At 41.5% G+C, this 27,404-nt stretch overlaps 2 protein-coding genes across 2 annotated transcripts; both read left to right on the top strand.

The window, feature by feature from the left end:
- The first annotated feature begins 4,588 nt into the window (after positions 1–4,588).
- On the top strand, positions 4,589–6,685 carry CCDC201 (coiled-coil domain containing 201). Its single transcript, XM_074897486.1, has 3 exons — positions 4,589–4,595; positions 5,101–5,669; positions 6,564–6,685. Exons 1-3 carry the CDS (start codon positions 4,589–4,591, stop codon positions 6,648–6,650), a joined length of 663 nt encoding a protein of 220 aa, XP_074753587.1. The 3' UTR covers positions 6,651–6,685.
- Positions 6,686–19,120: 12,435 nt separating this feature from the next.
- IGFBP1 (insulin like growth factor binding protein 1) lies at positions 19,121–25,383 on the top strand. Its single transcript, XM_074897927.1, has 4 exons — positions 19,121–19,803; positions 21,333–21,511; positions 23,187–23,315; positions 24,481–25,383. Exons 1-4 carry the CDS (start codon positions 19,422–19,424, stop codon positions 24,610–24,612), a joined length of 822 nt encoding a protein of 273 aa, XP_074754028.1. The 5' UTR covers positions 19,121–19,421; the 3' UTR covers positions 24,613–25,383.
- The last annotated feature ends 2,021 nt before the right edge of the window (positions 25,384–27,404 follow it).

Raw genomic sequence — 27,404 nt, forward strand, 5'->3', positions numbered from 1 at the left:
GACCAGGTTATGGGAATTTGAATCACATTTGCATTTTAACGGAGTTTCATACATAAACAACTCATAATCAAGGTGTAAGTCTTCTAAACCATTAGTCTTGCCACATGGCTCTAAATTTAGGAAAGCATTTTCACCTTTGTGTCCCTCTCATAATTTCTTATTCCTTTTATCTTCCTTTTACTCCCCACCACTACTCATATTCTTCTGGCTCTTCCTTCTTCCTTCGACTTCTCCGAATAAGGGTCATCCCACCACCATGGGTCATCAGACAGAGTAGAGTACTGAGGTCCACTTACCAGCTCCTTACTCTTTGTGGAATCACCCTCTGCACCAAAAAACATCAGATTAGTTGCAAGAGCAGGGAGGTGGCCTGATATTGTTCTACCCATGAAGGACTGCACCTAGTTCCTAACTGCTTGGACAATTTTGCAAGATTTGTGATTTCACAAACTAGAATTACATATCCAATTCAATATAATATATTAGGGAAGCATAGGACCTAAGGGTTGGTTCAGCATCCAGGTCCCCTTCAGAAGAACTGTTTGGCAATACCATCAGAGTGGGAAATGAAGAAATGAATAGAACAGCAACTGAAGAAGTACAGTCCCTCAGGTTAGACTAGAACACTAAGGGAAAAAGGTGTCCCTTTATTTCCCTGTATGTACGTTATTCCTTGGTAAACTGAAAAATAATTCCAGTTTTACCATCTTCTAGATGAAGCCTCCTCAAACTCCCATGTTTCTAAGTGAATTTGTGCATTTGAATGGGAATGAAAAGGCTGAAATCTGAACGAAGTACTGTGCTGGTTTTGTTTTCTCCACTTTTGTTGGTTTTGGAAGTAAAAATATTAAGAAATAATGACTGTCATAAGGAAATGCAGTAAAAATGTTTATATCATTTCTATGTGGGTTTTTTACTTTTGGAAAAAATATAGAAAGGGAGCTGAAGTTATTTCCTAAAATGAGAACAAAATAATCTTTCAAGACACAAACATAAAGCAGTGGGAGTTTTGATACAACATATACAAAGGTGTATAATAATATTGCTAGAATTGTGTGCCACCTTGTATCACACAGAAAAAGAGAGGATGTGTAAACATAGACCAAACAGCTGGATCCACACCTATGGAGTTCTTGCTCCAAAATATCAGGTAGAAAATGCTGAGAAGGAAGATGGTCATACCAAGGAATGCAATGTGAGTGAAGAAATGTTTCATAGTGAATAGGTGTGAGTGCAGGACACAGTATGTGTCATTCGCTGAAAGATGCAAGAAACCTTCAAGTTACCACTCATGCCAGAGACTGGGTATTTCACATCCAGGCTACAAATACACCAAGACCAAACTAATATCACTGCAGTTGGTCTGCTGAGCGATGCATGCTTACATTAACTTCGGACTCTTTTCTGTCTGATCTCTTCGTAGTTAAGTCCTTTCTGTCCCCTGTAACATCCTGCCACTGCTTCATAAAAAGCTAAATCTGAAGGACATAAGAGAAACTATGGCTAATGGTGAGAACAAATTGCAGAACTCCTAATTTATATCTTGGGAACATTTGTCAAGGAACTAGAGGAAATGGCAAGGAATGGCTTTGCAGGGAAGGGGACGGTTATTTTTTAAGAAGTTTTTAGGAAGAGGCCATGGAAGGTAGGCATTAAGTTGATGCTGCTACAGACAGCACTGGTGGACTGTGATATGGCATGTAAAGGATACACTAGAAAGTGAGGGTAAGCATGGCGAGGAGGAAAAAACACAAGCTTGGACATCAAGGCCAAAAGTTTTTGAAGGGGTCCAGTGAGATGATGTCAGTTTTGCTCAGACCCACCAACAACCTTCTTGTGCAGGCTCATGCTGCGCAGCGTTGTTTGCATCACTGCCTCTCTGGGAGAGGCAATATTATGTCCCACTGACACAGCAGGACAGTGCAAACATTGCAACACTATGCCAAGACATCACTCTCTGCTCTGTGCTATATAAGGAACTGGCTTGCTAAGTTCTGCAAGGTACAGTATGGCTGACCTGGTGGGTTTGCTCACGAAACCACAAGGCCACTAGTTTGAAAACTAACTACTAATATTCAAAATGAGGTAAGGGTTGGTCTAGCCTCTTCTGTGTTTATAAAGGACTGAGATTTTTTTTTTTTTTTTTTTTTTGCCCAGCCACAAATATCTCAAAATACTTTTTGTTTAGTTCTCAAAATATTCCTGTAGGAACTTCCCCTGGGAGTTTAGGAAATAAATAGCTTATCCTGGAGAGACTATTTATTTCCAGGATGTTTACTCGTGCAATCCATGTGATTGTAAAGTGCCTCCATTTCTCAAGCTCTCTTTCAGTTCCTTAGGGGCACATAATTTAAACCCAGCAACTTTCCCTACATACTGACAGACTGTTATGCCTAAATATTGAACTGGTAGCTCCAATTCTCTATTCATAGTGCAATTATTAATGCGGCAAGAGAGGGTGGTTTATGATTAGGTTTGAAATGCCCAGACTCCCTGGAACCACAAGTTCAAATCCCGGCGAGATCAGCCCTTCGCCTCTCTGTCTGCGCCAGATGCACTCTACAACCTCAGGTCACCCGCATAAAGCCCTGAAATTAGGTCTGTCTGATCAGCTTAGATTTTAAAGGTCCACAGGTCATGCTTTGTCTAAAGGGGCTACCCCAATATTTGTGCACACACTCCCTCACGCCTGTGCTTGCTCCACAGTGTTGTGATAGCAGCTGTTTACTGCCACACACCCCAGAGCTGACTTGCAATTCAGTGGGGCTAGTGCAGTCCAGCTGCCTTTCTGTGTCGACAAAAATGAAAGTCCTCCACCTGAACCATATCATTTCAAACCAATGCAATTCTCACCTAAGAGCTGATATTTTAAAACCACTTGCTTCAAGATAAAATGCTGCCATTTCCACAGCTGCTAGCTGCAAACACCATGAAATTCAGACTGCAGTAAAATAATCTTCAGTTTATTATCACTGTTTTCCTAAAAGAAGAGCTTTTTCGTGGCAGATTTAACATTTGTTTTGTCATTTACTTTTTGGGCAGTGAGAAAATGAAATCAGGATGGGAACAGATATACTCCATCAACATACATCCATCTTGTGACAGATTCTCAATGTGCCTTAAGCAGCCATGTGAAGCCAATTAACCACTAGATGTATTTTTGTGACTGAAACAGGCAACAAGCAGCAGAGATTAAATAGCAATAAACATAGCACATAGATAAGTTGGTTAGCCCATTTTCCTATGATTAATTCATGCTAGATTTCTATTTAGTAGTAGCACTGCTGAAACTCCTACAAATGCTGTGTGTGATTTAGGGAGTCTCTACAACAAAGGATGTTGGGAGGTTAGAAGGGTTATAAGAAGTGAAGTACCACCTGAAGCCAGATCACCTGAGAAAGATATCAGATAGAACGGAGTAATTGGGTAAGCCTGTTTTCTTTTGTTAAAGTTGCTGTAAGATATATTTTTCATGGTAGACCCTGATGTTCTTAAACAGTTTATCTTTATATGGGGTGGGGTTTTTTAGACTTTTCCCCTCCTTTATCTGTGATGGTGTTATTATGAGCAGAAAAAGTTTGTTGTTTGTATATATGTACCTATAAAGCACAGAAAGTGTGAAAGCAAAAATAATTTTGTTGTTTTCCTCAGAAATGTTGGCTGGAAACATTCTTTAAAAACTAAATAAATAAAGAATAGCTTTTAATTGACCATCTAAACTTTAGTGAGTAAGGGGAAAGCATCAAAACATATAGCTGAGGATGGGCTTGTGGGGGGGTGGTTGTTGCAAGCTCCTTATTCCCTCAGTTTAATCATGCAAGCTTACTGTCAGTAAGCTTCTATGATAAATACTAAGGGATGCCAACCTGGCTGAAAAGGGAAGGAGGAAGGCAGTATCTGTAGGCTGCGTGCTGCTTGTAGTGTGTCACAAAGCTTGAACTGCTAAGTAATGAGAGGAGAAATGGATTTCCAAATAAAAGTAGTAATGGGGTTTTCTTCCCTCCCCTTCTCTTTCTAAGGACAAAAAAACCCACAAAACACCTGACTTGCTGTATTGAAGAATCAGTGCTCTCAGTCTTTCCTCGTGTTCTTTAGAAACACAAAGTGGATATGAATTTCTGGTAAATTCTGACCCTACACAAGTGCAAAACACTGACAAGAAATGGAGAAATGATGCTTTATACTTAAGCGAACATATCTCTCTGTCCTCCTGTGCCCTCCTTCATTGTACTCCCATGTCCAACCCCTCCTAAGTCCTTTGATCTACAGGGCTTAGAATATGGGCACTTAAAACATATTGCCCCTTGATGAGCTTCATGCAATCAATCTGCATGAAATACCTCAACTACCTCATGAAAGCAGAGTTCAACAGTTACTAGAGGTACTTAACTGCTCATCTAATTAAGATATTTATCTTAAACTGGATATATATATCTTGGGTTTCTTCATGCGTAAGAAGTCAAGTTCCTTTTTGTTGAGGGTTGGCAAACGGGTAGAAGAAATGCTACTAACAAAACCAACCTTGCCTTGTTGTAAGTTCAGACTTGCACAGAACATAGTTTTTTTAGGAGTAGCAGAAGTAAACCAAATGTCAGGTAAGTAGGAGAGAATGGGATGTCTGTGAGCTCCCTTTTAAGAAAATAAGAGAAACAAATTGTGAATTGAACTAAGAGATGCTTGCCTGAATCCAGAACTTCTCTGCATGTATCCAGAGCACTTCAGTTTTTGCTGCACTCTGGTAATCCCTCTATTCATCTAACAGTTTTCATTTACCTACCCACTGTTAGCAGCTACAACCCTGAAAGTATATTATTTGTGTGCTCTGGAGGAGAAAGCACTGTCTTAATGATGTTTTAGTTAATAAGATCTTAAAAATATTCCAGCATACATGGACCTCATGTTGTATGTGACAAAGAGTTTTCAGCATGGCTTTTCCAAACCCTTGAACACTGATCTATACAAAGGATAAATTCCCTGTAAAGACAGAATGCAGACATGAAAATAGCAACACCTTGGATTTATTTTTGCAGCAGTCAAACACCTTACATGGCATCTTGCTGTGTAAGCAATGACACAATTTTATCTTCTTATATTCTTAAGGCAATAAACCTGGATTTGAGATGTCAGAGGAAGAAGATTCTTTTTTGAATGTTAAAAGATCTTTGAAAAAGAGAATGGTGAAACACAGCACTCCAGTGGACTCAACGCTTTCAAGAACAATACCATCTCTTACAGATCTGACAAATCAGTCAGTGAAGGACCAAGATACCAGTAAGAGACTTTATGGATCACCAGTGCCAAAATCAAATCTAAGTAGATCATTAGCTCAAGTATCATCAGCACATGTTGAAGTATACATCCCTCATATGTCCCCAAAAAGGCCTTCAACAGTGTTTAACTCTCAAGAATTAAACAAAGAGATAAGCCAAAGCTCTCGGGTTATATTTTCTAGAAAGAGGCTTTCCACTGTGTTGGCTTCTGATGAATCAAATGAAGAGCCAAGTGACAAGGTTGTCCCAAAAGAGGAAACTCAAGCTTCCACCAAAGCCTCTGAGGAGACTGCAGTAACTCCCAAGAGTGCACCTTCATGGCTTGTTACTGGAATACCAGGGATAAAAGATGTCCCGATAGTGAAAACCAGAAAGAAGAAAATTGATAAAGCTTTTGTGGTAATGGCTTTCCCTTAGTTCTGAAATAGCTAAACTATACAATTTCCTACCAATGCTGAATATATACAGATCTTTCTAGTAATGTGGAAATATTTTAGTTATGGATCATCTCCACAGCTTTACCAGTGAGAACGTATATTTATGAATTGGGTCATAACCTGCTAGACTCTGTGGTACCATTCCTAATCACAGACTGGATAGGATGCAGTCTTCCACACTAGTATTTGCTTCAGCTTGTAAGTTTGTATGACTAGTTGTGTATACAAGTGCAAAAGTACATTTTTAAAAATACATCTTTCTTCAGGAGAAACAAGAATGGGAAGAAATCAGTGATTTAAATTTGCAAGTTTCTAAATGTTGGCAAGTTAACTAAAACTGGAGAAACCAATAATTAATTTTTCCTTGCTTAATCCAAATCATAGTGTTTTATAAAAAGAATGCCAGTCATTTCAAATGAGGTCTTGTGTGCAGTTCTTTGATAAGTGTAAGGTTTCCTGGGGAAAGCTCAGATTAATAAACTTTATGCAGGTCTTTATTTTTCTGTTCTGTGAAGCACGAGAACTCATTTTCCTAGATCTCTGATTACTGGCAAAGGCCCCGTGAAAAGCCTCTGGAAAGGATGGGAGGCAGCAGAGTTAGACTCTGAAGGCTGTCATGTCAGTGTGAAGCTATAAAAATCTGTTCTGGTTTGGTTTTTCTCCTGTATCATATTGTTCATGGGTGTGTTGAAAACTTGTCCGCTCTGGCTTATCTTAAAACCGGTGGGAAACTTCAGCCAAAATCCAGTTGGGTTCATAACGCTTTTTTTGTATATGTTAGGGTTTTTTTTGTTTTTTAAAGCAGGTGATATCTGAATGGATTAGGTTGACTAAATAATACTTTTTCCTGTAACAGAGAAAGAAACAACAAGAATGGGTGCTTCGTCAACTTAAAAACATTGAGGAAGCAACTGAACATGAACTGACAATTGAAGAAGCTTGACTGAACTACCCATGGAATCGGTGCTATCACATCCTTCTTGTGGGAATAGTTGGTTCCAATAAATCACACACCTGACTATAGTGCTTGTTAGACTTCCTTTCCTTCAAAACCATTTTTTTGTTGTTTATTTGTTTTGTGAATTTTTTTGCCTCTTAAATCTAGGAGGAGTTGGGTACAAATTAAGAGGTGCCTCTACATGAGAACCAATATTAATTTCTAATGGCTGAAGGCCTGGAACAAAGAAGGGAGGGAGAACTTCTTGATCCTGCCACAGCTCCTCCTGACCATACTCTCTTGTGTTCTGTTCAAATCTTCTAGGATTGCTGAAGTTCCTTAAGTGACAGAGTCCTAGTGGCCACAAACAGTGTAATCCTGGTTAGCCAAAGGAGACTCTCCTCATCTAAAGAGTAATCAAAACTGATGCAATCGGGAATGTTTTTGCTGCTAGCTGGGGAGATGAGGAAATAGTGAGAGGCACCAAGGAGGGAGGCCACCCTATAGAGATTACTAATTAATGACAGTTTGTTTTGGAGTTTTGGCTCAAAATGAGTTTGCCCTAGCCCCGGATTGTAAATGCACCTCACTGTTGCATTGGAGATCCTCAATGTTCAGCTGCATACTTTGAGGGAGTATGGGTTTTCTGTTTTTCTCTGGAGCTGCTGCATGGCAGGTAAGAAGGGTGTCTTCCCTGTCACCTGTACTGGCAATGGGCAGTTTAACTCACAGCAGCTCTTTCTGAAGCACCAGTCAAAAAGTGGTGCGAAAAGCATAATGCTTGTGTTAGGTCCTACTGCTGTCTGTTACTTAACCTTTAGTCAGGGTTTAACACTTCTAAGTGATCTATGGGGTGTCAGTAGCAGGCATCCAGAACAGATTTACCACATGCACAATCATATCCCTGCACCTCTGTGGCTCTAGCACATGCGCATTCTGGCTATACTGGTTTTGCAGCCCGTCCCAAGCACTACCTAATTACTCCGAAGGGGAGAGGTCCTGTTCAAAAGAAGCTGCAAATTAAGGATGGAGGCAAGGGAAGCTTTTCACTTTCTTGCATGCTGAAGCTTGAAACATCTCATGTCCAAGGTGGCAGAGAAGCAGAAGCACGGCCCAAACCAACATTATGAGACAGGCTAACCAATAGCAGCTGTGTTATGCTCAAAAATGCAAGAGTGGAGTTGTGGTTTTACAACCTCTCTCAGGATTTAAAAGGAATTAGGATGTTTTTGCTAATGATTCCTGAAGTAAAACTCTTCAGAGTTTCTCAGAACAGCCTTGCCCTCAGACCTGGCTTTCTGCAGTAGCCAGGCAGTGGGCTGATGTTGCCTCTCAAGTCACCAGCCAAGGAATGCTCATTTGGTTTGATGTGTAGTTAATGTTCTGGTATTTGTTTGTGTGTGTTACCCAGGCTGCTTGTCTAGCCTCTACAGGTTCCTCTGGCAACCAGGGAGCTCCTGGCTGATGTAGATCCCAAGCTGCTTTTGAGATAAAATAGGCATGGTTGCAGATGTACTGCTATTCCCCTTGAGCTTGCAGGCATTTCATCAGCATCAATGATTTGTGCCAGGGGCTGAACTAAGATCAGGCAAGTGCAAGGTTAGAGTAAAACCGTCCTCTACCCCTGGGACAAGCACAGATTATTCTGGCCACATGACCCAATGCTTAATCCAAATGACCCAGTTCTGCCTCTTGTTTATTTGTACCTTCCCAGATAGCCAGTTCCACTTGTTCTTTCTTCAGGCTTCTCATCCTGGTCTCAGAAAGTCTTGATATTACTTCTGCTTTTCTCTCTCCCACTCACCTCTCGAAGGCACTCTTGGTTCCTGCCTGAGCCCATCTGTTTCCTTGATCTTCAAATGTCTCAGTCTAATGTCTTCTCCAATCTGGCCTCTAGCATCTTCCTTCCTTATAAGACACAGAAGTCATCTGTCTTCCATGTTTGCTCTTCACTGCTGGATTCCTTGACCATCTGATACCCTCTGATACCTAGTGTTAGTCTTCTGCCAAAACTCAGGCTCAGCTGTCATACCCTTAAGTTCCTTTGTCTGCTTAAATTGACCCTCTCAATGATGCTAGGCCAAGTGGAAAGGTCACTGAAGGCCAATTGGACCAAGTTTCAGCCCTTAACAGGCCAGGGATGTAGCTGCTGGGAGAGTTCTCCTCAGGCCCTGCTTTGGGCTACATCAAATGCAAGAGGAATCTAGGGAATATGGCTGCTTAACATCTTTGGGTTTGCTTAACGTCTTTGGGTTTGTGCCAAGTGCAAGGAAAGACCTTCTAAGATTTGGAACACAGTAAATGCTGGGAAAGTTTTCCTGGGAACGAGGCTGCCACCCTACCAAATTCAAGGAACTAGTTGGTGCTGATAAAGTCCCCGAGACTTTCCCCAGTGGAGGGAAACAAACTGCCCCGAGTGGTAACACAGAGTTGACTTTGACTGGGTCTTTGCAAGTCCTGAAGTTGTATCAGGCAGACTGCTGCAAAAAAACTGAGGGCTTTCAGGATTTTGGAAACCACCTCTATTTCCTCTCTCTGGAATGTTTAAAAAGAAATACAAAAGACTGTATAGCGTTTATCTCGCAGTAATTTAGGTCCTCATGAATTTTCAAAAACCACAATATTGCTCTGATAGCCTTTCATAAGAAAATATTAATAAACTTTATTGGTGTTTCAGGGGGTTTCTGAAATGTGTCTGATACTCTACATCAACAGTATTATTGTTAATTATAGGTTAGATACCGAGGGACTTCAACCAGACTTACACAGTCCTAAACTACGTTATCCCCTAGTGAATGATGTTCCCAAAGCAAGGCTTGTCTCTAATTATTAAAAGCCAGACTGTTAGGGAATATTAAACTACATATATCAAACTACACATATGAAACTACACTGCTATTATTGTACTTCACATACAAGTATATGTATTGGAGCAAAATGAAAAAAAAACCTAGTATTTCTTTTGTTTACAGGGTTTGCAATTTCATTTATTCCTTTGGTAGACTCCCAAGTCTACTGAAGTTTAATGATACAGCTAGTTTTCTGTTATAGTATACGCATACACTTTCAAAAGAATATGCTTTGAGAGAGGCACTAGTAGCATGCAGTTTCAATGATGTTTAATGTTCATCCTCTAGTAGCAACGATGGCAAATTACTGTTTGTTTAGCAACTATCTTCATGTGCAAAGTTCCTTTCTGCATATTTATATTGCAATATCACCACAGTGTAAAAAAAAAAAAGGAGCCACAGAGCTTGACACCTCCAAAAAATAGACCCCTCTAATTATTAGTGACCTTAAATGTGGATTGCTGGAAAAGATGAGGGACTACATACACCAGATTAATATGAGAAGATAGCCCCTAAGGCATCAGGTTTTGTAAAGGAAAAAGCCCTTTTTCTGCATGGATAAATGTGAATCAGAGTTGCAACAGGTTCTTGAGCCTTGTGCTTGTCCTGACTTTCAAATGTTACCCTAAACATGTTTGTAAGTCCAGAACAGCCTTCCTACTGAGGGTACTCTTTTAGGGCAGTATTTTTCCTTTAGGAACTAAGCTATGACCTTGACCTAGGGAACTGTTTTCAGTACACTTGTCTCTGAACGGATATTACACAATCTACCTGCTGATGGTGACTAAGCATGATGTTGGATGGAGAAGAACAAAAACACTACCAAGAACAGAGGGAAGAGACAGAAATGTCTTCACCCTGGATTTATGAGCTCGGCCTTGTTCCCACTGAAGCAATGGTAACACTCCTGTTGACAGAGCCAGGAGTGCTCTGCCCAGCTGCAGTGCTTCTGCAGGAGGTCAGACTGAAGAGAAAACTGTTTAGCACACATATTTCACATATTTCAGATTTAATAACAGAGAACTGGTTACTAAATTACTTCTTTGCTGATCATAGCTGAAAAATTTTAGGATAACTAGGAAAAGTGGAAAACTCTTAAATAAAAACAGATTTTTTTTTCTAAATCACAACATAGTTACATTCCTGCAATGTACAAAACCCTGAGTAACAAATTGTACAGCAGTGTCACTGACCTGTACTCCAGTGTGTTTTGTTCTAGAAGATGTACAAGCACAAAAGTTTTCCTCAGCTCTGACGTTGCAGTCCACAATGCCTATCAAAAAAGTTCACTCCTCAACACTTCTGACTTACTAGATAAAAAAAGAACAAACATACTGAAGTTATGTTAACTGACCCTAGCAACACCTCGAAAAGTTGGACCAGTTGAAGCTATTGGGTAACATTTTCAAATGTCGTTAAAAACTAGACCTAGGCCCAGATCCTAGGACTCCACCTAGGATGCAGGCCCCCTGCTCCAGAAAACCTCAGATCTCCGGCTCAGTCCTTGTACTGCTATGTAGGTACCTAATGCTCCTATACAATGAAATTTTGTTGGACAGTACAGTCAGTCCCAACGGGCATGCAAACCTCATTAGAGCTTGACAACAGCTCCTGCTTGCCAGCCTCCTGGGTCTGCACACACACATGATCTCACAGTACTTTACACCAGTCCCATCTCTCCACCCTGAAATGGGACATGTGCACAGGAGATGTGTAGCAGACACTGGTCAGACAGGAGGTATATCTATCTGCAGTCCATAGGATAAAACTCTGGGAAGTGGGAGACCGCATTTCAAATCCCCTTCTCATCTGAGATAGGACCTTGAAACCAAGCGTCCTAGGTCACAAGGCAGTAATCACCATCTCTAGACTTACTGTGGAATCAGGGTTTTTAAGTGTTACCTGTCAAAGAAGTTCTACTTTGCCTAAGTATTCATTAAAGAAGACAACTGAACTTGCATCACAGGCCAGTGACTCACTGACTTGCATCTGTGGTATTTTATTTCTTGAGGGTTTTGTGGGTTTTTTTGTGGTTTAATTAATTGTTACTGAAGAAATTGAAAGAATGAGGGAAACATCCTTCCAGGGATTGGACATTACTCCCAGGGAGCGAAAAAATAATGTCATATCTTTTCTGCTTCTTACCATTGCTGCCATTTTGATCCCTTTTGTTGACCTCCATTTCATCCTTTTGGCCCTTCCTAGCTCTACATGTCCTCTTCTAACCGGCTTCTGCTTTCAGCTTTTCATGTCATTGCAGGTTTGGCCCCTGTAGTGACCCTCTCTACCAGCAGATACCATAAGCCTCCTAAAGCTTACACCTTACATCTTTTCCTAAAGAGGAGATGACAGCAATGAAAGGAGAAAATAAATATCTCGCACATATAAGATAGGAAAACAGGTTCTCTTCCTAGAAATGGAATAATCGAACTTTCTAGGATGTTAAGGTGATGTGAATTCCGATATAGGAAAGAAAGTATGTTCAGCACTGCAGACAAATTTACTGGGAAAGGAACTAGATCCTAAAAAGCACTTACGAGATGCCTAGGTAAAATGGGGTTCAAAGTACACTTCCCATCCAAGACAACACCATTTATTGCATCATATACCATGCAGTTAAATCAAATTGGTGATGCATGAGACTATTCATACAAAGGAGAATGGGTGCTTTAGCACTTGTTGCTCCTCTCTAAGAAAAAAAAACACACAAAAAACCAAAATCTGCACACACCATATCTCAACAACAGCGACAGGCTTTGCCACCATGGGAGGGAAACCATTACAATTAACCAGAAGCTTACAATTGCAGTCAAAAACTTTTAATTACAACACATATGCAAATGTGACTATGTGTTATAATTTTAACTCTGCTAGAGTGAAGAAAGAAAGGGTGGAGCTGGGATGGTGGAAAAAGAAGTGCTGTTTGGTATCCTGAATGCCCCTGGGTAGCTGAGAAAAAGTCCACTGAGTCCGTAGGACTGGAAATTATACTACAAAGGTTATGATGCAAGCATACAGATCAATAGTGTATCCTGACCTTGACTAGTATATTCAGTGGCAGGTGGGGTTTTTTTGCCACAGCTGGGTAATGATAAAAATTGATTAAAGAAAACAAAACAGAGCAAAGCTCTTGCACGAGACCGGCAAAATGAAAAGACTGTGATGATTACATTTGGAGAAGAGCTGAACAAAGCAAGCAAAAACACAATTAACACATTCATGACACCTAAAAAGGTCAGTTGGCCGTTCCAGTTTCTCAGAATGAAAAATCAGTGAAGTTAAAGGAAAATGAGACTTGAACTGCTATTTTAAAAGGTCTATTTTTAGGCATGTACTTAAGTCTGCAAAACATGTTTTCACTATATAGGTATCTTTCAGACCAAGAAAATTATCAAATCAGAGGAGGGGAAAGTGCTATATATGAAAATGTAGAAAATTACATTAAAAAGAAGGTGGTGTTGGGGGGATTGTTTATTTCTGTCATGTTGACCATGTCATGGTCAAGCAGTCACCGATCATAGTAGCAACAGCAACAACAAAAATAAAATTAAAGTCTTACCTTTATAGTTACACATATAAGCATTTCTACAACAGCTTCACTAATCAGAATTAATGAGAGAAAAGCTTTGAGGCATCTAATACTTCTTCTCTATGTCTGTCTTAATTTTTACAACTAATCCATCATCACCAAGCTGTGGGTCACTAGAAATTTTATTAATTTCCATGTGGCTTTGCTACAGAAGTCAAAATAACCGTGATTTATTGAATGCAGTCAAATTCCTATTTGTAAAGAGGCACTCTGCTTTCATCTGTAACGAAGTGCCTTGACAATCTAATCTTGGCTTTTTGCTTTGTTTCATTATACATTAATTATATTGATTTTTTTTTTTTTTTAATCCAGTAACTCTGTGTGATCTCTGTGTTTGATGGCAAAGATTATTTATACAGTAGGTCAGGCAAATATTCATGTGACATTCAATCTTATCTCCAGTGTGATTTTGATATAACAGGTTGGATTAACCCCTTAACATCTCTATTTGCAAAATCTGCTCTCCGTCAAGGAACCTTAAAACTGATGACAAGTAGAGTTAGCAGCTTCAGTTTTCTCCAAAATGCTTACACCCAAGAGTAGATGCCATAGGGCAACCTACCTGAACAAGGGTGTTGGGTCTCACAGTTACTTTGTCTCCATACTGTTCCCCTACCTCTTCCCACCGAAAGCAAGCCCTGGCCCCCTCACAACAAAAAGTTCAGGGGTCCCAAGTAAAGGCCAGCACCCCTGAGCACCTTAGTTCCTCTGCACAGTGTGAACTTGCCTACATCTCACTGTTGATCCCTTGCAAAGAGTTTGAAATAGTAAACACATGTAGATTAAGGCTGCAGTGAGCATCAAAAGCTTTCACACTTGATAACTATCAGACACCAATTCAGCGGTGGTGATGTTTGAATAGCTCAGGCAACCCTGAATCCCAGCAGCAGCTTACCTGGTTTCAGTTCCCCATGTAACCCTCAAGCTCTCTAGAACTGATTGAAGTCCCAGAGTCCTGTCTTGTCCTCCGGGGGAACTGTAGAGGCTCTGAAACATGGGAAAAAGTACTCTTGGTATTACTAGCAACAGTATTATAAAAATAATTAGTAGCAATGACATTGCTGAAATCAGAAATGCCCCAGGACAGAAGGCAAGGACAGATTTCTTGACAAAAGCAGCTGGACGCTTTTATTTTTGTAAGAACCAATGCAGAGGTGAATAACCTAAATAACGATCCAGAGAAATGTGCCCTCCTGTTTTAACAGAATATCATTTTGCTGTCAGTAACAGTCCTCTTGCTCTCTTGCTGAGAATTTCAGGCTGTCTTCTGCTCTGCCTGCAGCCCATCCCCTGTTCCTGTAGCAGGCACAGTTCAGGTATGTTTGTCCCCCAGTTTTCACTTCCCACTTCACTGGACGGACAACTAGAGAAAATTGACCTCTTGAATTACCATGGTCTGGGTCCTATGACATTTCTATTTTTATTAGCACTTTTAAAAGGATAGAAAGATGAAAGAACAGCATCTTGTATACTACTACTAACAGCCAGAGGAGAAAAGCCTCTGTGAAGTCTCAGAAGAAAAGAGTAGGAATTTGAAACATCAGAGGCTCCTCCATTTTGGGGTTAGTAGTAAGCTCCTTTAAAAATCCAGCCTCTCTACTTTGAAAGAGAATGTTACATTTGATGAGGTATAAACCGATATAAATTAATTATTGTTGGCTGTTGTCCCCTGGTCAATTTTCCACTAAGTTGTGAAACTGGCTGTGACTATGATGCCCCTGGTCTGGGGCTGGATCTCACTTTTTCTAGATCAGTACTGCCTACTCTTCTCATACTGCATGTGGAAAGGATTGTTTCTGGAAAGCCATGTATTAGTTCAGGGAGGAAAGGGGAGTTTTATGTGCATCCTGGCATTTAACACATGACAGACCCAGCCTTCTGTTTCTGTCTCAAACCATCCTTCACATGCCTTAATATGTATTTGAAAGACCTATTATATTTAAATTTCTTTTAGAGTAAACTTCTGGTGAATTTACCTTTTCCTTAATCAGCATAAAATAGCAACCATTTAAGAAAGTAAACCTAATGGTTGTGAAGGCTGGAGACTTGTATCATCAGTGCCTACAGCCCTCAGGGACTGCAGTAAAGGGCACATTATTTGGTTGGTGGTCTTTTCTGTTTCTGGACCTGGAGAGACAGTGGCTGATGCTAGTTTAGGTGCCTGGAGCTTTGTATGAACAGCACTGAGGAGCATTGACAATTTTCAAAGTCCCTGCTAAACTATAGCTCCCTCTGGCAGGCACTGAAAAGCCTTTATTTCCATAGCTGGTCCCAGGGAATACCCCTACCTGGGGTTAATAATGCCGACTACAGCAGAAGGGGTGAAGCGAAAGCTTTTTTATATTAACTCTCCACAAAGGAACTCATGCTCCGCTGCATGCTTTCAGCTTTGTCATACCACAGAAAGTCAAAGTGTTTCTGGATTAGTTCTCTAGCTAGGCAAACTCACACTTGGTGCCATCACTGCACACTGCAGCTGGCCTATAGTAGGATGACTAAAGGACTTTAACCTGTCTTGCCAGAAGGGCTCAATAGTTTTTAGAAAATAATTATCTGCCTGGTCTATGCACACACAACATTGTGAATAAAGTGTCCAAACACACGGGGTGCCTTCAAGGAAAAAAATTACTTTTCCCTCTCTTTTTTTCGAACCTGATGATCCATGATTGATGCAGAAAGTCCATAGCCTTCCCTAGTTAGACTTGCCATGAGACAGCCTCTCACCTTTCTCTCACTAGAGCTTCTGCAGCTTTAGTTTTGGGTATTTTTAAAATATTTTCCACATTCTAGCAGAATTAATTGCTAAGGAAAAAAAATAGCAAAAGTCAGTCGACAAAAGTTAGTGCAACACAAGCTTGGAACACCTCATTATCTGCATACGGAATTCTAATTCTAAAAGTCATGCTTACCCAACCAGAATAGAAAAATAATACAGCATACATGTAATTGCCACAAAGTGACAACAAACAATCAATAAATGGTTGAATCAAATTATTCATCAATTATATAAGCACTGTCAATTACTTGGATAAAAAATTCCTAATAATCCATAGACCTGAAATAAAGAATTGTTGTTAGGGGATAAGTGACAGAGAACAGATTTTTTTATATTTCTATCATAGCTGTTTCTCTTCATATGCTTGATGCCATATATATGTGTGTGTGTGTGAGTATCACATAGTAGTTTTGGATATTAAGTTTACAATTCAGGATTCTTTTCTTATCTAAAGAAAAATAATGAGGCAATTCCCCTGGTTGTTTTGGGATTTTTTAAACATATCCAGAGAAGCAGCCCCAGTAGCAAATTATTTGGCAAGTCACTTGAACTTTTGGTGATTAGAGAATAACGATCACTTGTACACAAATTTATATAAAACTTTATGTTCTATGGATCACTTCATGTGGCCTTAAAGAAAAAAAAATTTTTAAAATCCCAAACTTTAGTTAACACACAAAATGAGGTAATTTGCTAAGAATTACCAAGAAACCAATGGGAAAAGTCTTGTAGAAAAGTAACCCTTGCCTAGGATTCATGTAGTGTCTTTTGACAAATGGTTCGTATTAGAGGACAACAGTTGGAATTCCTAAAAATTACCGTCAAAAGTCTTCAGTAAACAGAACTTTACATCATGGATGTTTTTAACCTCCTGACTCTTATCTGTTCGTGTTCTTTAAAGCAATGTCAGGGTCAGAGATGGAGATTGGTAGATGAGTTGTAGTATTACATCAAACAGAGCCTACATAAACATATACACTACTTTCACTTCATCGATGTCCCATGGCCTGTACAAAAGCATTGCCTTGTTGATTGATAATGCCCTAAGTTATCATAACCTGTTCTAACATATGTTCATTACATTTATATAAATGAAATATGAAGTGACTGATTTTTATCTACCTTTAGTGCAGAAGAACATCTGTTCATAAAGTCTGTTTTATCAGTTTTAGGTTTCCTCAGTTTGATTGTACAAAAGACAGCAAGGGAAAAAAGACTGGGCCGTCATTTAGAGTTGACCTGCAATCATAAATGAAACAAAACAAAACCAAAAACACCTTCAAAATGTTTTATAATCTATGGGTGCTTTTAGTTTATCTTTTGTTTATCTTACTGGGTAAACTGAAAAAATCTGGCTTCTGAAAGGCTGCCAGTTGTTTGGAATTGCCTGGGCACCTCAGATACTGCCAGCTGCCCGACAGCAAGGGAAAATATGCCAAAGACCTGAAAAAATGATGGTGCTTTGGAAGAACTAGATTCTTCTGGAACTAATGGAAATTTTGTGACGTAGGCCTGTATGTCAAACAAGGACTCTGTTCTTGCATTAAGTGTCTTTCTTTATCTGGTTATTTAAAAGTGATGGTGATGAGTTAAAAAAACCTTTTTAAAAAAAACATTTCACAGGTATCATTAAAAGCTATTTCCTCTCAGTTCACATCATTTTTTTTAAAGACAGAAAAACTGCAGGCAGCTTTTGTGAAGCAGTCAGTAGTAGAATGCTCCTTAATGCTGTTCATACAAAGCTATCTAACACAGCAGAGACATACATAGATAAGTGAAGTGAATGAATACATGCATACACATATACAGATGCATATGAGCTCTTTGGGTTCTTTGTCCTTTTACAACTGGGTCTACTTTTTATTTGTAATTTTTTTCACGTGTCTTCATGAAAGGGACTTTGTTTTGCACTGTTTTCTTTTTCTCTTTGAGGGAGGAAAGAAGACATATTTCTATGTATTTTCCACTTCACATTGAATGGCGAAAGACAGATGTAAGAGAAAAACTTAGAAATGAAAGGGGGGAAAGAACCTGAAAAGTCTAATTGCGATGTTCTGCAGAAATTGTCGCACCCTAGGTTTTCAGCTAAAATTTGCTCCTAGTCAGACATGTAAAGTCCAAAGAATTATTTTAAAATCTGTAAAATTAGTTATGTTTAAAATCCTTTAAAATGTTAGTGAGTTTTAAGGGCTGCCAACTTCTGTGTATCCAGATAGAGATCCCTAAAACAACCTGAATTTAAAAAAAAAAAAAAAGAAAAAGAAAAAGAAAAAAAGATATTAAGTAGTTAAGTCCAAAGTCTCAAGCTGTAAAAGACTGTAACCGATGAGAATGGTTTTAAGGACTGAGTTATGAATACGACAGGTTAAAAATTCACTGCATTAGAAATAAAATGTTTGGCATCAATACTAAAAAACAACACAAAGAACGTTAAACACTGCTCTGGAGTTCTGCTTCACTTCACACAAATTGTGTATTTCCAAAGAGAAGAACTAAATGAAAAAAAAAAAAAAATCATGTTATATTAGAAGATGACTTGACAGTGGAATTTGCTATTTCAAGCTCAGTACATACTGCAAATACCAGGATAAAATAATCCGTTGAGCATAGTGAAGTTTGAATACTTTTGCTGTTATCGTAGTGACAACCGTTGCATGCAAAGGAGAAAAGATTTTTAGTCCCTCAGGTGATATGTGAGGACATGGAGAGGGTAACAGGACAGACAGAAAACCAGGTATCTCATTTATTTCTGGATTCTTTGACAAGCACCGGTTCCCCCAAAGTGCATGTTTTGCGGACTGACACTCCTCTCGTCCCAGCAGGAGCAGCAACACTGAACCCAGAGGCAGGAGATGCCACCGCCTTCGGCGGCGCAGCCCCTCCCGGAGGTTACTGCAAGGGCTCCTACGTGCATGTGTGCAGCGGTTAGAGGATCCCGATGGCTTTATTACCCTCGGGGCCTCCTCTGTGGTATGTCGGTGTCCTCCTAACCTGCAGCCACATGACGAAAATTAAACAAGGGTTTGTTGCGTTTGTTGCTGTGGAAATACGGAGTCAGATGCTTCAGTTTCAATGGGATTTCCGACCTCCCCTTTCCCCCCGCTTTTTTTTTTTTAAAAAAAAACCAAAACAAAACAAAACATTTACACGTTTATCAAATGTCAAGAACAGGAGACAGGAGACATTTGCGACAGGCAAAAGGGGAGGGGGCTACCCCCCCTCCATCCCCCTCTGCCCCTTTCCCCTCCACATTTTTCCTTGTTAACTGTGCTAGGGCAGAGGGGTAGGGGTGAGGGAATAAAAGCATTCCTGCATGTCTGGAGGAAAGAAAAAGATAAAGGGGGAAAGTGAAAGGGGAGGGGAAGAGTGGTCAGGGACTTGAACCGCCGGCGAAGTGATGCTTCTCCAGCCCTTCCGTTCAGACAATCGTTAACTCGGAGTTAAAGATTAATGGCCAGGCAAAGCACCGTATAAAGGGCCCGGGCGCGCCGGGTGTACGCAAGCTGCCTCCCGCTCCTCGGCGGGCCGAGCCACCCGCCCCGCCGTCCCTCCTCATCAGCGGCATGAGCGCTGCGCGGTCTCTGCTGCGCCGCTGCTGGCTGCCGGCCCTGCTGCTGCCGGCGCTGCTGGGCCCCCGCCGGGCGCCCGCCGCGGCGGCCCCGCAGCCCCTGCACTGCGCGCCCTGCCCGCCGGAGAAGCTGGCCCTCTGCCCGCCCGTCGCGCCCGGCTGCCCGGAGCCGGCCCGGCCGCCCGGCTGCGGCTGCTGCCAGACCTGCGCCCTGGGGCCGGGCCAGCCCTGCGGGGTCTACACGGCCCGCTGCCGCCAGGGCCTCCGCTGCCACGTCCCCGCGGGGGAGCCCCGGCCCCTCTCCGCCCTCATCCGCGGCCGAGGGTCGTGCCTGCCCGCCAGCCCGGCCGGAGGGACGCGCTCGGCGGAGGCGGCAGGTACCGCGCCCCCGGGGAGGCGGGGGCTGGGGGCGGGACGCGCCTGCGCCCGGGGAGGGCGCTGCGGGCGGCGGCGCCTCGGCGGGGCGCGGGGCGGCTTCGAGGAGACGGCGCTGCGGGCGGTGCGGGCCGGGCCGCGCCCCGGCGCGGAGCAGGCGGTGTTCGCAGCCCGGCAGCGAGCGGGAGAGCACTCAACCGTAGCAAGGAGGCGATGCGGGATACTCAGAACAAGGTGTCTGGGAAGTGTAGACGGTTCTTCCTTGGTAGTAAACAGCCACTGGAGTAGGACGGGTGTTTTCTAGAGTTTATGTCCGTCTCCAAAAGTCATGCCAGAGAATGAAAAGACCTAAACAGGCTTTGTGCCTGGCTTCGTTTCGGGAATGAAGCCTAAAGTGGTGCACCGCTAGCCAAACCATCTTTGAGGAAAAAGATGTATCGAGCATCTGATGCTACATGATGATCAGGAACTTCTTCAGTGTTATTTCATTATTTTACAGTTTATTATTATTTTCCTCATCATTACTCCTGTGTTTGTGCAGTGGTGATTAAGGTAGCTCAATAGCATTACAAAAATAATTGTTGGCTCTGCAATGGCCATTGGTGGTAGAGTAAGTGGAGTTTCTCTTGTACTTGTGAGAGCGGAGAGGGGAGAGAACGGTGACTAAACACAGTGTTTAAGCCTCCTGCAGTCAAAAAGGTCTAGGATTTGACTTTTTTCCTTGGTTTTATTCTTTCTTTCTAGCCTCAATTTTCTGCCTCTGTTTTTTCTTAAACATGGTCAAAGGGAAAAACAGGCGGGTTTTAGCCCATTGGATAATTGTTTACAGCATTGATCCAACAAGTTACATAGACACATGTCAAACTTTTATCCCATGACGAGTCCCTGCAATTGCAAAGAGCTTCTATTGCTCCCAGCATGAGAGTTCACACACACTGAGTTAGGCACTGGCCTTCAGGCCATGACCAGGCAAATCCAAACGGCTTCTGCCGATGATCCCTGGCTATTTGATCCACTGCAGGCCAGCATGAGCTGCTGCTGGCTCCTGCGAATTGCTACCCTTTCTTATATGTGAGGCAAGTCACAGAACAAAGTACAGGATGCCATGGGATCAGGTTTGGACCAGTTCCCCTCCTGAATAAAACCAGAAACACATCATGATAACAAAAATCTAAATTCATTACAAGTTTACTCCAGTCTTTCCTCACGTAGCGAAGTCTCTACAACCCACTGTGGTCAAAGAAAGTTTTTTCATTTCTAACAGACTGGCTGCATCTTTGTCTTTGGCATTAGAGTGATTTTGAAAGATTGTAAAATAACCAACTTCTTAGAGAACAGCCGATGCATCTACCTATGAATTTATGACAAAAGTTTAATTTGCTGTGCAGCATATGTAATTGATTGCTACTGTAATGTACCTGTTTTAGGTATTACTTCTTGTTGGTGATTCTTCTTCTTTTTCTTTTTTATCTTGGATGAATAAATGCAACAGTTCACTGAAGATGTTCACCTTAATATCATTCCTTTCCAGACTCTGTTGAACCTGAAGATATGCCTTTGGAAAGCACTGAAATGACACAGGATCAGCTGCTGAACTATCAGTTGATGTTTCCCATAGGCCAGGACAAATCCATCCCCTGGAATGCCATCACAGCATATGAAAACATGAAAGCAAAGAGAATATCTGAACTCAAGAAATGGAAAGAGCAGGTGAGTTTTCTTTGCAAACCTTTCAGAGACCATTTCAATAGTTGCTATTGATTCAGAATACAGAATGAAAATGTGCATGAATTTCTAGCAGCAACACTGCAATTGTCAGTATTTTGGGTAGCCAGCGAACAGACTTTTGGAATGCTTTCATTAGATGCTTAAGGAAAAGGCAAAATGGCAGCAGCAATAAAAACAGGTGTGCATCAGATATATCCTATATGGACTCCATGCAGAGGTTGCTTTCTCTGCATTTACTATGAGATTATAACACCGGCCCTTAATTTCCAGGAGCCTGTATTAAAATCTTGGACTCCTTTTGTGGTTTAGTTAAAAAATAAAAGGCATTTGCCACTGGTCCAGTGCTCAGTGAAATCAAAGGGAGCCCTTACTCATAGTTTTTGATGAAACACCAGTGCAAACCAGAACGTGTTTCTGATCACAGGAAGCACTATTGAGTAGATGCATGTAAAAAGACAGAAAACTCAGCAATTAAAGTAAGCTTTTTACCTTCGCCACTGCAAAATCGCAGTGGGTAATGGGAGTGTGGGGCCTTTGCAGGCAGGTCTGTGTTCCACTTGATGGCACCAGAGAATCACAGTTAGACCAGTCCCAGGCAGCCAGCACACACGCAGCACGAGCTGAATTAGAATTGGAAACCACACAAGACCAGTTTTGTAATGGTCGCAGACAAAATGGAAAAAAAAAAAACAAAAAACAAAAAACAAACCTACTAACCACCACCCCACCCCATGGGGGTGAAGCCTCATTCCATATCCAGAACGGGACTTAGCCACTATTTTAGTTAGAACTATTACACATAAATGCTGTTAGCTCCAGTTCTGATTCTTGGGCTTTTGCTTTTCTCAGCCAGAGCCACAGATAAACCTGTTGACTTGAATAAGAACACTTATGTGAGGGGCTGACACGGGGAGGTCTTGCAAAAGCAGAGGCTCTGATTATTTTCACTCTAAAGAAAAAATATTTGTTCAGTCACTTCTCCTCCCCTTTCACTCATTTAAACACGTTGGGTACTATTAATGGGTGGCATTGTGACTTTGAAAAAGGGGCAAGCAAATTGTGAAAATAGAGAATATTGCAAACAGCTCTTCATCCCCAGTTCCAGGCACTTTGGGTTTGGGTCTCAGAGCCGCAGGGGTGCTCTCTATCCTGCTTTGGCGACAGCTCTGTCCTGTACAAAAGATAACAAACATTCAGATGTTTGTTCTTGCACAGTCTATATATGTCTTGCACCTATTCTCCATACATCAACAGAGCACAGGGCCATGGCAACCCAGAAAACGTGGCTAGTCTCACGTACGCCAGCCTCCTAACATGCACCTCCCCATAATAGGAGAGATTGTACCCTCTGAGCAGTAATGTGTTTACTTAGTACAGGTTAAATTTCCTTGTGTGGCAATTTAAGGACTTAAATCCTCATGTTTCTGTGGACAGAAAATACCTCAAAGAATAAAAACAAAGGCCTAAATGCAACACCAGAGTTTTCTGGCTGTGCTCCTACTGAAACAAGTAAAAACTACATGCAAAGCAGCCTGGTGCAGATTATATGACTAATAAGTATTTTCAGCTTTTTTGCTAGCTTTATACTGATCACTTTTTGTTTAGCTGATTTCTTTGTGATTTTGGTATTGACAACCTTTGCATGGTATTCCCACAGGGACCTTGTCAGAAGGAGCTCTACAGAGCCCTGTATAAATTGGCAAAGGCTCAGCAGAGAAGCGGAGGGGAGATTCACAAATTCTACTTGCCCAACTGCAACAAGAATGGATTTTACCACAGCAAACAGGTACGTGCTTTTTCCCCTGTCTGCTCACAGCAGCGCAGCGACTAGCCTGACACAGCCAACCCTTTCATAGTCCTGTGCTCCCAAACTCACAAGTTTGCAGCTGCTGGAAAAGCAGGTTGTGAAAATAGGGATACTTAGTAGTGGGAGCAGATGGTTTGTCCTTCTCTTAAAAGTGAGCTGCATGCTGTGGGATGACAGCAATAGAGGCAGGAGTCTTTTCCATTCACAGAACAGGTGCACGCAAGGCCTTCTCCAAAATCTTTTAACCCCGTCTGCTCTCAGGCTAACTCAAGCTCCATGTACCTGATTTGTTAGCATATTCCCAGCTGACATTAATTGATAATATCTACCATACTGCCTGCAGTCCACTGAATATATAATAATCACTATGGAGAAAGGAGACTCTCAGCTCCCAGGTAGTGAAAAATTCACTCAGGCAGTGAAAAAACTCTCTGGAGCAAAATTAGCCTTCTGATAGTAGAACAAAAATACTGATTTGTGCTGCCTATGGATTATGATATATGTCCATTTCCATTATAGCCTCAAAAAAAGACCATTGCAAGGTGAGCATAATCTGCAAGCGTAACTAAAGCCCCAAACCTCAAGCCACACCCTTGAAACCACAGGTCATGCACACAAATTTAGTAGGTCTACATAGATCCGTGTCGGCGAGACTCCTTGTTTTTGGGCATGGCACCACTGGGTGACTCACAAACATTGTGACCTGGGATCTAATCAGACACAGATAGAAATCTAATGCCCTCCCCAAGAAAAAAAAAAAACACACCCCTATTTGCCTCCTTGTGTGAAGAGCCACATCATCCAGTTATTGCTCTAACCCTGCCAGCTCATATATTCTGCCTTCTTTTGGTTTCTCATGCTGGAAGAGATTGCTGGTTTATACTGCTCTTTACCAAGGAGTGGGCAAACTGTTTCAAATCTGAAGTTGCTGTTGTGGTAGCTGAGCTTGGGTTGTGGCTCCCTAACCAAGTGTGTTGGTCAGAGGCTCTGTCAGAGCAGCGACCAGCACATTTAGAAGTCTGTACATGGCAGGTCTCCACCTTCTGATCCTAGTTCTGTCCAACACCTCTACTTGCAGTATTTCACAGGTAATCTGCTTACAGTTACTTATTGTGGGGTTTTTTTTTTACTAATAATATTCTAGTGCGAAACTTCGCTGGATGGAGAGTCTGCTGGATGCTGGTGTGTCTATCCAAATAATGGAAGAAGAATTTCTGGATCTCCAGAAATGAAAGGAGACCCCGAATGCCAACAGTATCTCAACTCACAAGAATAAAACTGAACACATTCATTCACACCAAATTTTCTGTGGGGCCTAAGCTAGTCAGGAGCCATTTCAGTAAGGTAGTTTTGTGCACCTAATTTTTAGCATATGAGTAATCCCATAAAATAGCTTTTTTACTGCAGTGGAATTACTCAGATCCTCGAGTGACAGATACGAGCAACTGCAAGATCAAGTCCTACAACCTTGTATATTTTGTTTGTATAATATTATAGATACCTTCATATGTAAAGCTGTTGAATTATTTATTTCACAGTACATGTATTTTTGTCTGTGTGTGTTCTTACTAATTTATATCCTCAGACACTTCATAACTTTATATGTATATACTTAATACTTTATATGTATATACTTAATATTATTGCTCCAAATATATGCATCTTATGTTGGAGGAATGTTGCTACTTAAAACTCTATTGGGAAAAATGGCTTGTATACTTGCATTTTTGTACTATGTATTTATAGATGTAAAATTGAATTTTAAAAAATACCTTTCAGTAGAGAACATGCTTAGAAACTTATTTAAAACCTGTTTTGTTTATATATCATGTTGCTTTTGCAACTCTGTTTCAGTGTCAAGCTGTTTCTTAAAAAAGAAAGTCTAAACCTTGATTATATACTGAAGCTCCTGATGGGACAGTATTTGTTTCTATTTTCCAAACATATGTACTGGGTAAATGGCAAAACGCCACAGGATATTCTGTGCCACCTTTGACAGGTGTAAGTTGTTCACATGTTGACATTGTCCTGTTATTTAAGATGAGCTATTAAATAATGTCTTCTACACTGTTCTGGTTTCTTGCTTTCTGCATGTTCCCATTCTGCAGTCTGGCCTCAAAAGGACAGCACGGTGGCAGGTGGAAACGTAGGGGAAAACACGCCTCTTGCAAATCTGCCTCCTGAACTTTCCTGCGTTGAATTTCCTTCTTTTGCTCTCCCTGACCTGTTTCCCTTCTCTAGTCCTCCCCAGTCCCAGCTGTGCTCTGCGAGCCTTTGCCTTGGGCAAAGCAGCAGCTTCCAAGGGAAGTTATTAAAAGGTTTTCTGGATAGGAAAGCTGGATGCCTTTCTCTGCTTAAAAGCCCAAGGCAGCAGTATTAGTGTGTTTAAAAGATAACATCCAGACACTAGAAAGAGCCATTTCCTGCACAGAAAGTCAGAGGTTATAAAAGGGAGGCTGGAAAAAAACATGGCCTTACTCTTTTTTGCTGAAAGTGGAGAAGAGGGTCCTCAGCATGGGATGCAGTCCCTCTCCCTCCCCCCCCCCCCCCCCCCCCCCTGTTCCTTCAACTTAGTGGCTGCAGAGAAAAAGAGAAGAAAAAAAAAAAAAAGTGACTGCCCTGCCAGCTTCAAGCTGGTTTTGTCCATGGAGAAACTGGTGTGGGAGTTAGCAAGTCCCAGAGGTAGAAACAGGCTGCACCAACCAAGCCTGCCTGAGAAAACAGCCTGAGAAGAGAGTAATAACATTTTCTAAGAGCCTGGCATGAGGGAAACTCTGCATAAAATCCTCCTGCCATTTGTTGGCACAAGCTTTGGGTTTCAAATGGGAGCGGGAGGCAGCTTGTAGAAACTGCAAAGCCAAAACATGGAGATCTCTGCTCTCTGTTACCACGGTTCTGTGGCATCACGTGTTGTGCTTGCTGAGTGTGTTGGCTCTATTTGCCTGTCAATGTCAGCTGATCTGACCGGGGTCTAATAAAGTGCTCTGGATTTAAAAGTGCTCCCAATATACTACTGAGCTTCTCTGTAAAGTGTTTCGGGATCTTCTCAAGGAAAGCACTGCAAAAGCAGTTGATGGCATTGCTATTAAAATAATTAATATTTAACCTCCCTGTAACGATCTACAGTGAGACCTGGTGAAAACTGTGTTAGAACACTGCATTCGCTGTGTCAAAATGCTTGGCAATCACTGTATCAAAATAATGACGAAGCAGCAAATTTGGGCAGAACCTTAGAGTCCTTTCATGGAGTCTGCCCAGCACTGAACAACTGTCATGTGGCATTGCCAAGGGAAAATGGTGAAGAAAGGAGGGGATATCTTATACTCACAGCTACAGCACATGCTTAAGAGCACTCTGGCTGCTCTCACCCCATTGACCTTGTGTAAAGGTTGATCTCAAAAGAGCAGAAGATGGTTCTTTTTGTTGGTATCATTATATATATAGGGGAAATGTTCATCATGTTAGTAATAATTAATAGAACAGCTTATTTGCAGAAGAGCAATCTAGTGGACAGCTACTTCCAGTGTTTTGCAGGGTGGCAGGTTCCCATCCTAGCTGCAAGATATTGGAGTTTTTAAGAGGGACAGGGTTTTAGGGGAACTCTTTTTTTTCAACATTAGGTACCAGGAGCAGAAGTTACTTCATATAGCATTCAGGCATGACAGGACAATTTCTTAGAGGGGTTTAGCTCTTTACCTCCCACTGAAAGCAACAGGGCATGGGTGCCTCCTTATCTGCAATCTGGCCTCATGTGACATCTTGCCAGGACACACTAGGACAGACTTCTGCTGAGCTGCTCTGGGATGGTCTGTCTGATTTGAGCCAGACTCTTCCTTATACTGGGATTAGGACTAATGCAAGGAAGCAAAGAAGGGAAATTTTATCTCCCCTGTCACTGCTGCCAGGAGCTTGGACCACATTTAAGCCATAGATGCCAGGCATGGTGCTTTGTCCTGATTTTTATGATCGGCCTCAGTAACAGTGTGAAAAATCAAAGGTCTGTAGTTTTCCTTTGTTTTGGTTATGTTTTTCTGTTTGTGGGGCTTTTTGGTTTTGCCTTTTTTTTTT

Source organism: Athene noctua, chromosome 2 (genome assembly GCF_965140245.1).
Source record: "Athene noctua chromosome 2, bAthNoc1.hap1.1, whole genome shotgun sequence".
Taxonomy (NCBI): domain Eukaryota; kingdom Metazoa; phylum Chordata; class Aves; order Strigiformes; family Strigidae; genus Athene; species Athene noctua.

Excerpts from the sequence above, each read along its gene's own strand:
- IGFBP1 (XM_074897927.1), top strand. The coding sequence starts at position 19,422 with ATGAGCGCTGCGCGGTCTCTGCTGCGCCGCTGCTGGCTGCCGGCCCTG. Across the intron at positions 21,512-23,186 it reads TCAAGAAATGGAAAGAGCAG|GGACCTTGTCAGAAGGAGCT; the intron begins GTGAGTTTTCTT and ends GTATTCCCACAG. Across the intron at positions 23,316-24,480 it reads GATTTTACCACAGCAAACAG|TGCGAAACTTCGCTGGATGG; the intron begins GTACGTGCTTTT and ends ATAATATTCTAG.
- CCDC201 (XM_074897486.1), top strand. Across the intron at positions 5,670-6,563 it reads AAATTGATAAAGCTTTTGTG|AGAAAGAAACAACAAGAATG; the intron begins GTAATGGCTTTC and ends TTCCTGTAACAG.